The following is a 16,269-nucleotide window of genomic DNA, read 5'->3' on the forward strand; positions in this document are numbered from 1 at the left end:
GGCTGTTGACAGTGCAACTTCTAGGAGGTGGTAGGAAGGGGTCCTAGCAGGTAACTCTGAGAGGCTTGGGCTTGAAGATTCAAGCAGTTAACAAACAGAAATGCGGGAGCAACCAAGCCATCTTCTCTCCTCAGCGCTTGCTACTCAAAGTGTAGCCCACATATCAGGGGTATCAGCATCACTTGAGAGCTTATTGGAGATAAAGAATATAGGCCCATCCTACACTTCCACCTACACCTTTTAACAAGATCCCCAGGTGATTTGTGTATAGATTAAAATTTAAGAAGCTGTCCTAAGAAAATTCAAAAGCCATCTTCTAACCACAGCAGGATGGACTGCCTTCCTCAGACCAAAGGGAAGGTGAGTCTTAGCCTGGAAGTTAATAAGAACCCATCCCCTCACTCCCACCAACCCTACTCTGCCCAAATGTTTGCCAAGAAAAACGAAAGGAAAAAAGACATCATGTAGAGTGAATAATTAAGATGGATCTACCAAATCAAGCTCGTCTTCACTCTGCTTCCCACAGCGAAATGCCACACGGTGTGTGGGAGAGAGTGAGTGAGCACTTCTCTGCCTCTCACTGTTCCAACTCCCACCTTCCACAGGCTTCAGCAGGATGTGGATGCAAACCTTTTGCCCCTTACTCACTGATCACTCCCTGGGCCTGGATTCACGCATCACATCTTCCATGTTTCTCTGCTTGTCTGTGTCCAAAATTCAGGGACTGTACATATTGGACTAAAGGAGATATTACAAAGGGATAACATGGCTCTGGGCAGTGATTCTCAATGTGGCAGAGAGGGGAACATCTTCCAGGGGGAGCCCGTCAGAATCTGTATGTGTTGGGGGTGCTCCTGTGGTTTGAAATGGCCCCTTTGGGCCGGGCGCGGTGGCTCACGCCTGTAATCCCAGCACTTTGGGAGGTCGAGGTGGGTGGATCACCTGAGGTCAAGAGTTCGAGACCACCATGGCCAACATGGTGAAACCCCATCTCTACTAAAAATACACACAAAAAAAAATTAGCCAGGCATGGTGGTGTCGGCCTGTAATCCCAATTACTTGGGACAGGCTGAGGCAGGAGAATCGCTTGAACCCAGGAGGCAGAGGTGGCAGTGCACCAAGATCGTGCCACCTGTCTGGCTGACAAGAGCAAAACTCCATCTCATAAAAAAAAAAAAAAAAAAAAGAAAAGGCCCCTTTAAAGTTTCTGATTTGCTCCCCTTCTCCTCCCACCCAAGGGAACATGATCCTGCTCACACTGAGAACCACTGTCTTTCCAAGGCATCATTATTGATGGCAGGTAATGGCCTCAGGTGAACTGGAATAGAAACAAGGCTTTCCACTGCTGGGCAGGGTTCCTTTTGATTTCTGGTAATAAAACAGCTGCAGGGAGGTTAAAGGCAAGGCCACAGGGCATTCTCAGGCAATGTCATAAAATTAGATGGGAAGAGGGAAAAGGATACACCAGTATCCTAAAGAAACAAACCATAGTTGAGGGCAAGAGGAGATGAGCTCATGAAAGAATCAACTGACAGCTTCAAGAGAGAGAACGAGCTGCACCAGGGCTCCCCCTCCCCTTTCTGCCACAGTGGCTTCCATCGAGCTTTGTGTTTGGTTCATTTAAGGAGATAACCAGTGACTCAATGTTGTTGGTGGAAATATATTCCACATGACTCATAGCATCCTTAGACCTATTCACAAGAGACCCTGGCATGTTCTCCCCTGCCACACAAGGGCCTAAGGAAGACTATCTTGTTGCCTGAGGCACTATCTCCAGGGCCACTGTGTGTTGTCAGGCAAGGGATCAGCCTGCTGGGGCTGCCTAGTGCAGCCCTCCTGAATCTCTGAACCTCAGAACATTTCATAGCCAAGGAAATAGAAGTCCAGAGATGGAGAGTTACTTATCTGAGGTAACACAGCAATCAGAATCCAGGCCTTCTGACTCGGCCCATGGTAATTCACTTAGTTATCAGGTTAGTCCTAATCCAAGTCAGGAGGACCCTTTGTTATCAGAGAGATATTCTCACTGAGACTAAAGGAGAAATGAGCTCTAGACTGGATTTAGGAGAACACGCTTGCTTCTGAGGAAACTGGTTTTTTGTTTTTTAAACTCTGCTGATCTCTTTCTGGCCTCAGAGGGGCTTTACCTCACCTCCATTTTTGTTTGAATGCTAGTGTTGTCCTAAATTGATTGGAGTGTGAATCAGGACAGAGTTAGCAAGACCCTGCAAGATGCCAGGGAAAACCTGAGCTTTTGTGTAACACGAACATCTCTCCAGGGTATTGGCTTTGGCATAACGCTTTCTGATATCAGAGGGTAGAAATGAGTCCACAGGCATTTCCAGAGTTTAAGGCTGTGAACTCTGGAAAGCACTGGAGGCTCCTGGAGAGTTTTTTCCAGAAGATCCTTTGGCCTTCCCTTCCCTTCAAATAGATTCTTTGCCACTGGCTTCCTCTATTTACTATTTCCTTTTTCCTGACTATAATTATGTTTAGTACGTCTTCCTCCCCAATACTAGACTGTAAGCTCCTTGAAGTCAGAGACTATGTTTTATTTACTTTTAATATTCTTCTACAGAGCCTACACATCCTGTGCCTAGCTTATCCATCTATCCATCATCCATCCATCATCCATCCATCCAGTTCTGACACTTACTACATGTGCCAGGCACTGTCACAGGTGCTGGGAATGCAGTAGGGAACAACCTGGAGTCCTGTTAATGGAGCTTACATTCCAGTGGGGGAGATGGAAAAATAATAACAAAACAAAATAACAACAAAGACTCACATTTACTGAGTGCATGCTGTGTGCCCTGTTTCATTCAGTCCTCCCAGCAACTCTATGAGGTGACTACAATTTTTTTTTTTTTTTTTTGAGACGGAGTCTTGCTCTGTTGCCAGGCTGGAATGCAGTAGTGCAATCTCGGCTCACCACAACCTCCATCTCCCGGGTTCAAGTGATTCTCCTGCCTCAGCTTCCTGAGTAGCAGGGATTACAGGCACGTGCCACCACGCCTGGCCAATGTTTTGTAGTTTTAGTAGAGACAGGGTTTCACCATTTTGGCCAGGCTGGTCTCAAACTCCTGATCTCAGGTGATCCGCCCACCTCAGCCTCCCAAAGTGCTGGGATTACAGGCGTGAGCCACTGCGCCCAGCCTGTGACTACCATTTTAATCCTTGTTTAATGGATGAAGAGACTGAGTGCTTAGAGATACTGTTCTTGCCTTGTCACAGAGCTAGTTAAAGAACAACCTGGGATTTGAAGCCAGCTCTCTGATTTCTTAGCCCAGGGGTTGGCAAACTACAGCCCACTGCCATAGTTTCCAATGGAATAAAATTTTACTGGAACACAGCCTTGCTCATTCATTTATGTATCGTCTATGGCTGCTTTCACACTACAATGACAGAATTGAGTAGTTGCGACAGAGACCATATGGCCCGACAAGCCAAAAATACTTACTATTTGGCCCTTTACAGAAAAAGTTTGCCAATCCATCTTAGCCTAAGCTAGGCTCAAGTGATGTTCATTGAAGGCATAAGTGACCTGATGACTCCATTCATTCATGTATGTATTGATTCATTCTATTAACATTTTTTGGAGCACCTGTTGTGTGTCAGACATTTTGCTTCCTTGGACGGTGGGGCCCCATTTGCAGTCAGTTTCCTTCTCCTACTTGATCTTTCCAAAGAGTTCATACACCTGCAATCCCTGTTAAAAGCCAAATCTGGTACCTGAATTTCCCATTTTCTTTGCCTTGTCTCTAGCCTAGACAAGAAAATCTGTTTATTACTTTAAAAATGACAAAAGAAATTAATCAGGATTTGGCAACTAAATTTATCATCTGGGAAGAAGCCAAGAGATAAACTGAAGCAAGTTTTGTACTCCCTACTTCACCCCCTTCTCTCAGCCTGGCTTTATGGGAATGGCTGAGACAGCAGTGAAATTTAGGACCAATATTGCCTGGAAAAAACACACTGACAGCTAAATTAGTTTGGCAGCAAGGTGGGATGGAGGGCTCTAAGCCAGGGATGAATTACGGATGTTGAGTGAGGCTGGGCCCGGTATCTCCTCTCTTAAGATCAGTAGGGATGTGAATGAGGAGAAAAATGCAGCTAATTCCACAGGCTCACAGAATGCCCCAGGGAGGGGGAGGCACAAAGACTGCAAAGCAGGCCCAGGCACCGGTGGTTCACACTCCTGACAATGCTGGAAAACTGCATACTAGGTAAAGAACGCTGGTGAGGTTGAGAGAGAGGGGAAAATTGCCCAAGATGGTTAGCACAAATGCATGCAGACCGAGAGGAGCTCATTCTCTTGCCAGTGTCCTTGAAGTCTGCTGACTTGGTGAGAGGCCTGGCCATGGTCCTAATGCTGTGCTTACCAGGACTTGGATGACTACCTGGGATAGCTTTCTCTCTCAGGAAACAGAAGTTAGCTGCTTAAGTTTTAGGATTCTAGCTGGTGGGGAAAGGGGACAGAGGAGGAGTGGAGATTATTAGAAAAGAAGTACCTTTCACATAAACAAGGAAGAAAAGCCAGTACTAACTGTACTTGTGCATGATGCAGAGCCCCTGGGGCCTACGGACTGTGTAATGAATCTGGCAGCGAAATATTGAGACTTTGCTCGGTGCAAGGCTCACTGTGGGTGTATTAAGAAGTGTAAGAGGCCGGGATAGTGGTTAATCTTCCCGACAATTCTATGAGGTAGATATCACTATCCCCATTTTATAAATGAGTAATCTAAGGTTAGAGAGGTTAAGTATCTTATTTCCAAGTTAAGTATCTTATTTGGCTGTATACAGCCAACAAGTGACATAAGTAAGATCTGAGCTCCCAGGTCTATGCTGCTTCTTGGGTAGGAAGGTCTGTCCATGCATATAAGATAGTGACACTGGATTTACAAAATTGTATTTTTTTTTTTTTTTTTTTGAGACAGTTTCACCCTTGTTGCCCAGGCTGGAGTGCAATGGCGTGATCTTGGCTCACTGCAACCTCTGCCTCCTGGGTTCAAGTGATTCTCCTGTCTCAGCCTCCCGAGAAGCAGGGATTAAAGGTGTGCACCACCGCACCCGGCTAATTTTTTGTCTTTTTAGTAGAGACGGGGTTTCACCATGTTGGTCAGGCTGGTCTCAAACTCCTGACCTCAGATGATCCCACCCACCTCACCCTCCCAAAGTGCTGGGATTACAGGCATGAGCCACCACGCCTGGCGGAAAATTGTATTATTAAGAGCTCTTCCTAAGGGCCAAGATAACCATACATTTCCAGTCCTTTAATCAAATTGGAAAGCCATGTGTCTGTGGTGCTCTCACTGGCTGCTCCCTCTCATCCCCACTGTTGGTCCAGTGAGGTGGACAACAAAGACGTGTTAGGTTTGCTCTGATATGTAGACAGGAGTACCAACTTTGGGGTCTGCCCTGGCACCAGTACCTCTTTTAGCAGAGACAGACAGAAGTTCAGAGCTAAGGCAAACACTCTGGAGATCATGAGTGGGGCAGGCTAGTGGTATTTTAACAAAACTCTTGAAAAAAAATTTTTTTTGAGACAGAGTCTCACTGTGTCACTCAGGCTGGAGTGCAATGCCGCAATCTTGGCTTACTGCAACCTCCACCTCACGGGTTCAAGTGATTCTCCTGCCTCAGCCTCCCGAGTAGCTGGGATTACAGGCGTGATGGCCCGGCTAATTTTTGTATTTTTAGTAGAGATGGGGCTTCACCAAGTTGGCAAGAGTGGTCTTGAACTCCTGACTTCAGGTGATCCACCCGCCTCAGCCTCCCAAAGTTCTGGGATTACAGGCGTGAGCCACCACACCTGGCCTGAAATTTTAAACATAGTGGTTCTACCCTTACTCACCTACCTAAAGCCTTAGGGTGTCTATTGATTTGGATGGATTTGGTTTTCTGAAGCAAAGCAAGAGCCACCTCCACTTCCACATAGATGAGCAGAGCCTGGGGCTTCTATGCCTAGTAAGAGACATGAGATTTGGTTCTAGCTACACTCTTCACTGTCTTCAGTGCTTCATAGTAGGTGGGTACACGCTGCCCTATGCATCTGCAGGAAACAAGCCTTCCTGAAGAGGATCTCCCTCAACTCCCATGTGAAGGGCCCATGCGAAGAAGCCACTTTTCTCCCCGTCCCACTTCCTTGTTGCCTTTGTACTACTAATGCCTGCTTCTTGGCCCCCTCCTCTCCCCATTTCCTGATTTCCTCTCTTAGAGAAATTTTTGCTCCTTTCACCTGGCATGCTCTTTAGATCAGGAAATGAAAATAATTCTGGCCGGGCACGGTGGCTCATGCCTGTAATCCTAGCACTTTGGGAGGCTGAGGCAGGCGGGTCACGAGCTCAGGAGTTCGAGACCAGCCTGGTTAACATGGTGAAACCCTGTCTCTGCTAAAAATACAAAAATTAGCCAGCCGTGGTGGCAGGCGCCCGTAATCCCAGTTAGTTGGGAGGCTGAGGCAGGAGAATCGCTTGAAACCAGAAGGTGGAGGTTGCAGTGAGCTGAGATCGCGCCACTGCACTCCAGCCTGGGCAACAAGAGCGAAACTCCGTCTCAAAAGAGAAAAGAATTCCATATTCTTTCCTCCTCCTTCCCTCCTCCTTTTCTGTCTTTGGAATTTTCCCAAGCAGTTAAGGATCTAGGAGTGGATCTCAAAGCCTTACAGGATAACCCGTCTATATGGCTGGCAATATCCTCATTCCCACCTTTGCTGTCTCCACGGTCTTAGGGAAGGGGTTAGAGCTGACAGTGCTATTTCTTCCTCAGCTCTAGGATTCCCTGGCATCACATCCTCACCTATGGTCCTGCCTTCTACAAAGTAACATCAAGGTTTTGCTTATGTCAAAATTAGGTCTTTCTAATATAAAAATTAGGGATCCATGTTGTAGAGTTCTTGAATCTCTGAGGTGAGACTTTCACAGTAAATTTGGCTCAGATACACAAAATCCTGGGGAAGCTTTGAAGCTCTCACTCACTGACCCTCTTTTAGGATGGCTGTGGGCACAGAGGTTCTTTTCATCCTCAAGTGGCGCTGGATGAGACAGGATGCATTCCACGCAGCTGTCGGCCTGCCACAGAACATGATCCCCACAATAGTTTATCACGAACCTGATCCAACAGCACCACAGAGTTTATCCATTTTGATTTTAAATCTTCAGTATCTCCCAGCTTATCTTTCAGTGTTATGCCTTTGGCATTTTCCAAGTATATCCATTAGACCACTTGAATCTATTTGCAACCCCCGAAATAAGCAGCAACATAGCTCTCTCCAAAAATGTCCACAGTGGCAACATCATAGGTAAAAGAAAAGACGCTTCTGATTAGTTACTCCAGAGCCCTTTGAGAGTGACCAGTTCAAGAGGTAGTATTCACACTTCTTGAAGGAAAGAAGTCCACTCTGTTGCGACTGCACTGAGGGGTACGCGAAGAAAGCATGTGGAAATGAAATACAGAAGTCATTATATTTAGGAAGAGTTCCTTGCCTCTAAGAGTTAGGCGCTTCCAAATGAGAGGCTCTAAGAGGTCACCATCCCCCTTTCCTATGCTCTCCAACAGGTCCTAATGGCTGCGGGAAGCATGTTCACCTCACCTGGTTATTTCTTCTTTCAGAGCAGCAGGGTCTGCAGGATAAAACTTCACACGGAAGCACATGGTGAATGGAGGCTGGGCTGCAGAGAAAAAGAGGTGCTCATCAGGGAAGACTCTCACCCAGAAGAGGACAGGGCTCTTCTGCCCACTAGCATGAAGCAGCAGAAGAGAACCCTCATATATTTAGGGCCAACTTATACTCAGAACAGTGGAAAATTATATATGTAGATCAAAACTTGAGATAAGTGGGAGGTTTCATCCCACCCTCCCCAGGGGTGTGGCTTGAGTCTTTTCACGGAGAATACTTACATCTCAATTGTTTCACCACAGACTTTGTAAATTCCAGCCAATGCTGAAACAGAGAACACAGAACATGAAAACCCTAATGAGAAGGGCTGTAAAATATAACTTGTTTTCTCCAACTTAAAAAACTAGACAGATTGTAGCCTAGGGTGAAAGCAGCCCAAAAGCTTATGAAAGATAAGTTTGGTGAGTAAAGAGTGATATGATTTTCTGAAATGAGCTCCCATGGAGCCAGCTGTGAAGGGGGGAATAGTTCCAGCTTCAGATGCCATTTCTGGGCTTCCCTGGAAATGCTGTCTTCTAAAGCAGGGTGCCAAAGTTCTGAGCCATGTTTTTGGCATGCGATTAAGGCACAAGCGACTGCATGTATGTGTGGCGGGGACAGAGCCCCACCTGGGTTGAGTCGGGAAATACTGACTTTAATGGGTGGTGTGTGTTTCTGTTATGCACCAGCTTTTTTTTTCTTCTTTTTTTGGCAGGGGAGTGGGGATAGAAGATTTTGGTAGCAACTCTAGAAAGTAGTGAGAAGTGGAAATTTCCTAAGTCAGGGATGGCTGGTATATATTCCATCTTTCTTTGAGTAACATAAATTGCCAACCCTTGTGTTAGAAAACACATACTCAGGATTCCTTGGCATCCAGCGATGTTTTAAAATCTAAATCTCAAATGATAACTAACCACAACCAATGTGTAGGATAGTACCTTCTTCCCCTTGGATTTTTCAAGGAGGCAGGACATAGAGGCAGAATACATTTTCCCATGGTACTTAACGTTTGGGGGAAGCAATGAAACCATTCTATATGTGTTCCTTAATTCTACATGGGTCCTTTATAAATTTTATTATTGATGTTTGTTGCTTTTTGCTAATCAAGATTAGGTAGGACTGCTATTAATTGGGGTTTGATTATCCAGAGGTAGCTTAACATTGCCAGATGCAAGCTCCATGAAGGCCCAGAACTGTCAGTCTTGTTTACCACTGTATCACCAGTGCCTAGCACAGTGTTCAATAGGTAGCTGCTGAATGGCAAAGGGACTGGGCCCATACTTCCTTCTTTTCTGGCTACTTCAATTTAGTGTAATGTCTTGGCAGAGTCCTCCCTCTGGCAGGAGAGCAGCCAGGGCGCTGCAGTCAGCATCCTGGCCTCCCTTGATTCCCAGTGATCACCTTCTGGGCTGGGCCATGGGTCATGCAGTTAATGGACCCAGTAAGAGCCAGTTCTTCTGTCAGCTCCACATGGATAATCTGGACTGACATTCTGCTCTCCTGCTTCTGCTGATCTGAGTTCCCACGAGGCTGGCAACTCATTATAGCCACTCAATGTGGTTAAGAGGCCCTTCTCACATTACACGGCCCACCGCGGCTCAGCTTCACAGGGAGGCAAAGGCAAGAGATGAAATTGCTCAGAAACAACTGGGGTTCCAGGGTATGCCTGTGAAGATGGAGGAGGCCTATCTGTTCAGAGCACACTGGAATTGTGGACAGTGAGGAGAACATAGCCAGTGCCAGGGATTCAGTACACAGAACAGCAACACCCCCAGACATTAGACTGATAGATTAAAAGAAATAAACAAAGGAAGGTAGAAATTAATGACTGTGAGATGCATTATCAGCAGAGGGCAGATAAAGCTGAATGACAAAAGGCTATTCCCCTTGACAATAGCTAGAAAGAAGATTTTAGTTTTATTGTAGTGAGAGCTCAAGAAAGGACTGAGGCTGGAGGAGAGTAGCAAGGGGTGAGAAGGGACTGAAGAGCTGTCACAGCTGATCCATGGGATTTGGAGTCTGGCAGAGAAATCTTGAGAGGAACCCAAGAATATGGTGATGGCCAGAGTGGCTTTTTGCAAATGCCTGACCAAATCGGTCCCAGATTCACTAGCAAACAGACAACATGGGCTTAGGGAGGAGGGATTAAAAGAAGAGGAAAAGAAGATTCAGAGAGGAGGGTTTCCTCCCCTATCTGAGTGAATGGGCCAATGTGGCACAATCTTCAGACTCTAGGGGCTTGAAAGGGTTCAAAGCAGAGGCCAAGAGAAGGTGGAGGCCCTGGGCCCGAGTCAGGCATCCTGGGGAAGGAAAGTAAGGGCAGCTCCTCCAGGAGAGACCAGGAGAGCTTCTAGATGCATGGAGGCTCCTGCAGAGCAAGGACTGACATCGGATGGATGTAAGTGCTGGGTTCAGACTGTCTTGAGACCCAGGGAAAGAGGTTTATTTTAGGCCCTTACACACTGAGGGAGCAAGGGAGCTCAGCTCCTCCATCCCTACCATGAATCAGTGGACTAAGGGCAACTCTCTACAGGTCCCCATTTCCCTACAACCCTCAGATACTCTCTCAAGCCTCTCTGCTCTCCTTAACCCCTCCCGCAAGGCACAGAATTACACAACTTTCAGAGGCTATCAGTTATACATTCAGCATGGAATCTCAGAAACCACACTGTCCCTGGAGTCAAATAGGTCTGAGCTCGAGGCTGGCTTTGCCACTGACCTGGGGCAAGTTACTTAACTTGTCTGAGACTTTATTTACTCATCTGGATAACAGATATTATCATTAGGGATACTCATCTCATTTTGTTAAGGATGAGATGGAATAACATACGTGAAGCTCTTAGCTTAGTGCCTGGCACGACTCAGTGAGCAGTATACATCAGCTGGAAGAATTAGGTTTGTGTGCAGCGCAGAGCCTGGCAAGCAGTAGGAACTCCATAAATGTTTACTTCTCCTCTTTCCCATGTTCTTATCTCTCTCTAGTTCCTTCTCATTTTAACCTTCATCACATCCACATATTCTCTTATTCTCCTCAAGCACATTCTGACCTAACTAAAAAACCAATGAACAGGATACAATTTGCCTTTTTTTCTTCATATACCACCACTCTAGGGGATGAAGAGATCTTGGAGTAACTGGCCCTCCTTTTTTTTTTTTTTTTTTTTTAAGACAAGAGTCTTGCTCTGTCTCCCAGGCTAGAGCGCAGTGGTGTGATCTTGGCTCACTGCAACCTCCACCTCCCGGGTTCGAGTGATTCTCATGTCTCAGCCTCCCAAGTAGCTGGGACTACAGGCACATGCCACCATTTCCGCGAATTTTTGTATTTTTAGTGGAGACGGGGTTTTGCCATGTTGCCCAGGCTGGTCATGAACTCCTGGGCTGAAACAATCCGCCTGCCTTAGCCTCCCAAAGTGCTGGGATTACAGGCATGAGCCAGTGCACACAGCCAGCCTTCCTTTTTAAGGATAAAAGTTTGGACCAAACAAAGAAACACCATCATTACCTCTCTACTTTAGTGGGGATGCCAGAGAGTACATCTCCACAAAGAGCAAAGGGTAGATGAAGGGAAGTTATAGAAACTGCAGGTGTCTGCAAGCTGGGAGGCTGGGCAAATGGATGTAAGAAATACAACACTATAAGCCATTAACTCACTCATGCATTCATTTCTTCAGAAAATATTTATTGAACACCAACTACATTGTAGGCCTGTGCTAGTTAAATGGGAGATAGTGATGAATGAGACAAACTCCAGGCCCTCATGGAACTTACATTTTTGCAGGGAACACAGGTAATCACAGAATGATGTAATAAGTGCTATAACAGGGTAGCAGAGGGCACATGGGGGCCCATAGGAGGATCCCTAATACAGAGTGGGGTTAGGGGAGATTTCCCAGAGGAAGTAAAAGTCTAAGCTGAGACCTTAAGTGTGAAAAAGAGTTAGCTGGAAGAAGGGTGTGGAGTGTGGAGTGGTGAGGAAAAGGAGAAGATTCTAGGCAGGGGAACTCTATAGGTGAAGGCTCTGTAAAGAAAGAAGGTATGATGTATCTGGAGGGCAAAAGTATTACTGTCTGGCGGGACCACAGCAGGTTGGGGAGATGAAGCTGGAGAAATAGGCAGGGGCCTGAGATGATGGACTTGTTCCTGAATCTGTCTGGAATATCAGCACCCTTGGCTATCAGAATGCCCTGTGTCTGCAGAGCTGCCTATGCTGTGTAGAGCAGAGCAAGAACTGCAAGATCTGCAAGGTGCTGAAAGGCCCGCGCTGGTTTGGCTCTGTCTGTACTGCCTAGATTGGGTTGGTATGGCACCTTTGGTGAGGCCTTTCCTAACCAGTACAATGTGCTTCAGCCCGCTTACTAAAAAGTGGGCAGGAGAGGCTCACCCTGTGACCTGGGCTCCGAGACCACAACTCCAGCCCAGCTGCTCTGCCTCCAACTTTGTGCAAATCATTTAAGCTCCCTAGCCTGCCATTTCAGCAACTGTAAAATGACAAGCTTCTCCAGGTGAGCTCTAGCCAAGGTGCCTTCCAGGTCTAATGCTATGATCTGAAGAGACGACATCCAACTGCAGGGTCTGGTTGGTCCCTGATTCCTGAAGCTTGACTTTGAATATGAATGACAGTTCAAGACCTCAGGCTTATTGACTAGCCCTGTCCTCCTTTTGTGCTTTGAATATTGACTTACCCGCTGCTTATCTGGGTCTACAAAGCGGATACCAAAATAGTCTTTCTCAAGTAGGTTCAGATGGTGGCAAAGAAGGTCAAACAGGTACTGGCCTTTGGCATCTCTCTGCAAAGAAAGAAAACTCCATTGAGAAATGAGTGGGTTTCTTCAGTGTAACTTTGTTTTTTTTTTATAGCCATTAAAAGTTGTTTGTAACTGTTGCATGTGTCTATGAAAGGGGTGAATGTCCATAACTATGTCCTCCACATTGTGATACATCACTCACTGTCTGGAATCCAGAGGCTTTTAGCACCTGGAAGGAGCCCAAGAACTCTTCCCACCACAAAGATGTCAGAGAAGTCAGGGTAGAGTCAGGTAAGCCCAGTTCCCATCTCAAATGCACAGAGAGCTTTCTTAAACTGTGAGTGTAGGGAATGTCAGTGTGGAATACAGCAATAATTACACCAGGCCCAGCTGACTGAGCCTCTAAAGTAAATCTTGAATCCATTCACTTCTCTTCCTCTCTCTTACCAACACCATAGGTCAAGCCACCACCATCCCTCAACAGGACCACTGCCAGAGCCTTCTAACTGATCTTCTGCCTTTGCTCTTGCCCTTTCAGTCCATTCTCTGCACAGCAAGGAGGGTGTCCACAATTTAGACATCATCTCTTTCTTGCTGAATAAGTGATCAGGCACATTGTAGGATATTTAAACAAACAAAAGGATATACTATGAACAGTAAGTCTCCCTTCCACCCTGGCCACCCTGTGCCCCAGTTCCTCTCCCCAGAAGCAACTGTTATCAGCTTCTTGTATATCCTTTTTTTTTTTTTTTTTTTTGAGATGGAGTCTCGTTCTGTCTCCCAGGCTGGAGTGCAATAGCGCAGTCTTGGCTCACTGCAACCTCCACCACCTGGGTTCACACGATTCTCCTGTCTCAGCCTCCCAAGTAGCTGGGATTACAGGCATGTGCCACCACGTCCAGCTAATTTTTGTATTTTTAGTAGACACGGGGTTTCACCATGTTGGTCAGGCTGGTCTCTAACTTCTGACCTTAGGTGATCTGCCTGCCTCGGCCTCCCAAAGTGCTAGGATTAAAGGTGTGAGCCACCATGCCCAGCCCTCTTGTATATCCTTTATGTGATGTTTTATACACAGGCAAACCTACATACATATACATCTCCTCTTTTAAAAATACATTTTGTAACATATTTTTAAGCTCTTTTCTCCCACTTAGGGTATCTTGCAAATCCTTCTATGGCAATATATATAGATATGCCTCACAGTTTTTAACTGCTGCATGTCACTGCAATGAATCTAAAATTATTTACCCAGTTCCATATTGATGACATTTGTTTCTAATTTGCTATTACAAACAATGTGGCAGTGAACATACAATGATCTTTATGTTACTCACTTCTCTTAATTCTTGTTGCTCTCAGAATAAAATGAAAACTCTGATCATGGCGTCCCAGGCCCTATACAGCCTGGCTTCTCTCTGCACTCACCCAAAATCATTTTCCTCACTACACTTCAGCCATGGCTTTTCCGTTCTGAACTCCCCAAGGCTTTTCTGCCACTGTCTTTGCATTCCCTCTGCCGGGAATGTTCTTCCTGCAGCTCTCTGCAGCCACTCCTATTTTTTGAGGACTCAGCTCAAATGTCCCCTCTTCAGAGAGGCCTTTCCCTATAGTACAGCCCTTCCCAGTTACTTTCCATCTCATTTTGCCATTTATGTCCTTCATAGCACTTATACCAATCTGTAATTATCTTGTTGATTTGTTTAGTTATCTATTTACTATCTGCTTCCTTTCTAGACTGTAATTTTCATGAGGTCAGAATCCTTCCCCCAGAACTTAGCACAGGGCCTGATGCATGGCAGGCAGGTCCTCAATAATTATTTGTTGAATAAATTACTGAATGAATAGAAGGGAAAAGGTTTGCTAAAAGATTTCACAAAATGGTGAAAAGCTAGGCTGTTTATAACCCATAACCTTCTACTTCAGAGACCTGCCTGGATGCCAAGGGTGAAGTGGGAGGAGAATGACTTGCAGGAAACTGTCAAAACATCTGGAGCCTGCACAGCATCCATCGCTGGCCTGTCCCCAGTGGTCTCTGCAGCTCAGTTCAGATGATCATCTCTGGCGGGTCTATGTCTAATTTTGCATACAAATTGAGGTTGTATGAGGAATTTCTGTAGTGTAGTGGTTATCACGTTTGTCTCACAAATTGAGGTTGTAAGATAAGATCCAAAGATCTCTCCTGTGCCAAGGCCCAAGGCCATGGGTAATTACAGAAGGGCCTGGCCCTGCCCCAAGAATGAGCATATTTTAAAGACCTTCACAAAAGGTTTACACCTCACTTCTTCCCCTTCTGCTAACTCACCACATACTATCCAAGGAGAACTAGGGCAGGATGCTGATCTCGCGGCAGTTATGTTAAGAAGTTTGTCCTTGCAGGAGCTGGAAGAATAGGTGAGTAGACAGCTCAACTACAGAAGGAGGCAACATGTGGGCAACACCCCTCCTCTTCTGAGACAGGAATAATACAGGGTGGTCACAGGAGAATAAAAATTCCAGACAGCAGTTTCACATGACTAGAGGCTATGGGCTGATAAGACCCTGAAAAACAGGGCATAGACCAAGCTAGCTAAGACCCACTGAACCCAATGTGTGGCTGGATTTGACCTAGGTTTCTCCTAGGACCTCACTATAAACTCGTTAACATACTAGATCACACACCTACCAGCGCCAGGACTGTTCCAAGACCACCCATATTTGCTGTAAAAATAGGTGCCACTGCAGTTATGAGAAATCTCTACCTTTTCCCAAGAATTTTCATGAATATTCCACCCCTTGGTTAAAGAAACCCATAAAGACAGAAACCCCAAACCCCACTGAATGACTCTCTCAAGTATGCCTACGCTCCCTTTTCTTGAACGTGTACTTTGCCCTTTGCAATAAATCTCAATAAATCTCTGTTCTTTTACTATTTTCTGACTCTTCCTTGAATTTCTTTAAAGAATTCTTATCTTCTCAATGGTGTCAAGAGCCTGGACACCAGGTGGGGTGGAGGTCTCACTGGCGTTTGGGGACCTCCCCCAGCCCACTGGTATCACTTCTGCTAGCCTCACACTCCCTCTCACAACATAAGCCTGAACTCGCAGGCCCTATTCCTCCTGTCTTTGGTCCCCTACAGGGAAGAGTGACTCTCAGGACAGAGACTCGTTATGAATCACACTGGGACTTCTGGGTGGTGGGCCACAAACCAGGTCTTTCAAAGGACTCCGTCAGAACTTTCTTTGTGCAGGGCCTATTAACTGCTTCTTCACTGATGCCAAGAGAGTGAGAAGAGCTTAAAGAGGTATTTCAGGTTCTCTGGGAGCAGAGGAAACATGTTCAACTCTATCCCATGCAGCATATCCTATACTATTATCTCTCTCAGAGCAACTGAAATGGAGCAGTGAGAGACAGTAGCATATTTTCATTGCTTTTCTCTACAAATTTTACTTTGCACCAAGCTGGCTATTACATTGTGATCAGCTGGTGCTTTTTTTTTTAATGAAAAAATGTTTTTCACAAACACTACTACAGTATGATGTGAGTTTTACGGGCTGAAGAAGTTTGCTTCCATACATACAACAACCAGATTAGCAATGGGACAGAGATAGCTATAGGGAAAACATGCTTCTGTGATGGAAATCATACAGGCTTTTAATAAGAATCCTGCCTTTCATAAAACAACTCATTCTCATGGGCTGTGAGCTCAGATGCACTTGTAAGGCTCTTAGCTGGTAAGAACCCTGAACTTGGTAGATCCAACTTCAGATTTCTTCCACTTCACAGGAAGAAAAAGGAAGCATGGCTTTTCTCTTGGAGTAGTTAGGAAATAAGGACATATCCCACTACCCATTCCCTAGAGCTACATAAAAAAGACCTTTTTCTGGTTAC

General features: G+C 45.7%; 1 protein-coding gene across 9 annotated transcripts in view; it reads right to left on the reverse strand.

Annotated features, from left to right (window-relative positions):
- The window catches only part of FRMD5 (FERM domain containing 5), a 417,439-nt gene that overhangs the window by 40,925 nt on the left and 360,245 nt on the right, over positions 1-16,269 (reverse strand). For all 9 annotated transcript variants that reach the window (XM_063596611.1, XM_003814960.6, XM_008967837.5 and 6 more), the window contains 3 exons: positions 12,340-12,444; positions 7,900-7,942; positions 7,592-7,670 (listed from right to left, as the gene is read on the reverse strand). In XM_063596611.1, coding sequence (XP_063452681.1) covers positions 7,592-7,653 — 62 coding nt within the window. In that variant the 5' untranslated portion in view covers positions 7,654-7,670; positions 7,900-7,942; positions 12,340-12,444. The remainder of the gene's footprint in view (positions 1-7,591; positions 7,671-7,899; positions 7,943-12,339; positions 12,445-16,269) is intronic.

The sequence above is a fragment of the Pan paniscus genome, chromosome 16 (assembly GCF_029289425.2).
Source record: "Pan paniscus chromosome 16, NHGRI_mPanPan1-v2.0_pri, whole genome shotgun sequence".
Classification (NCBI taxonomy): domain Eukaryota; kingdom Metazoa; phylum Chordata; class Mammalia; order Primates; family Hominidae; genus Pan; species Pan paniscus.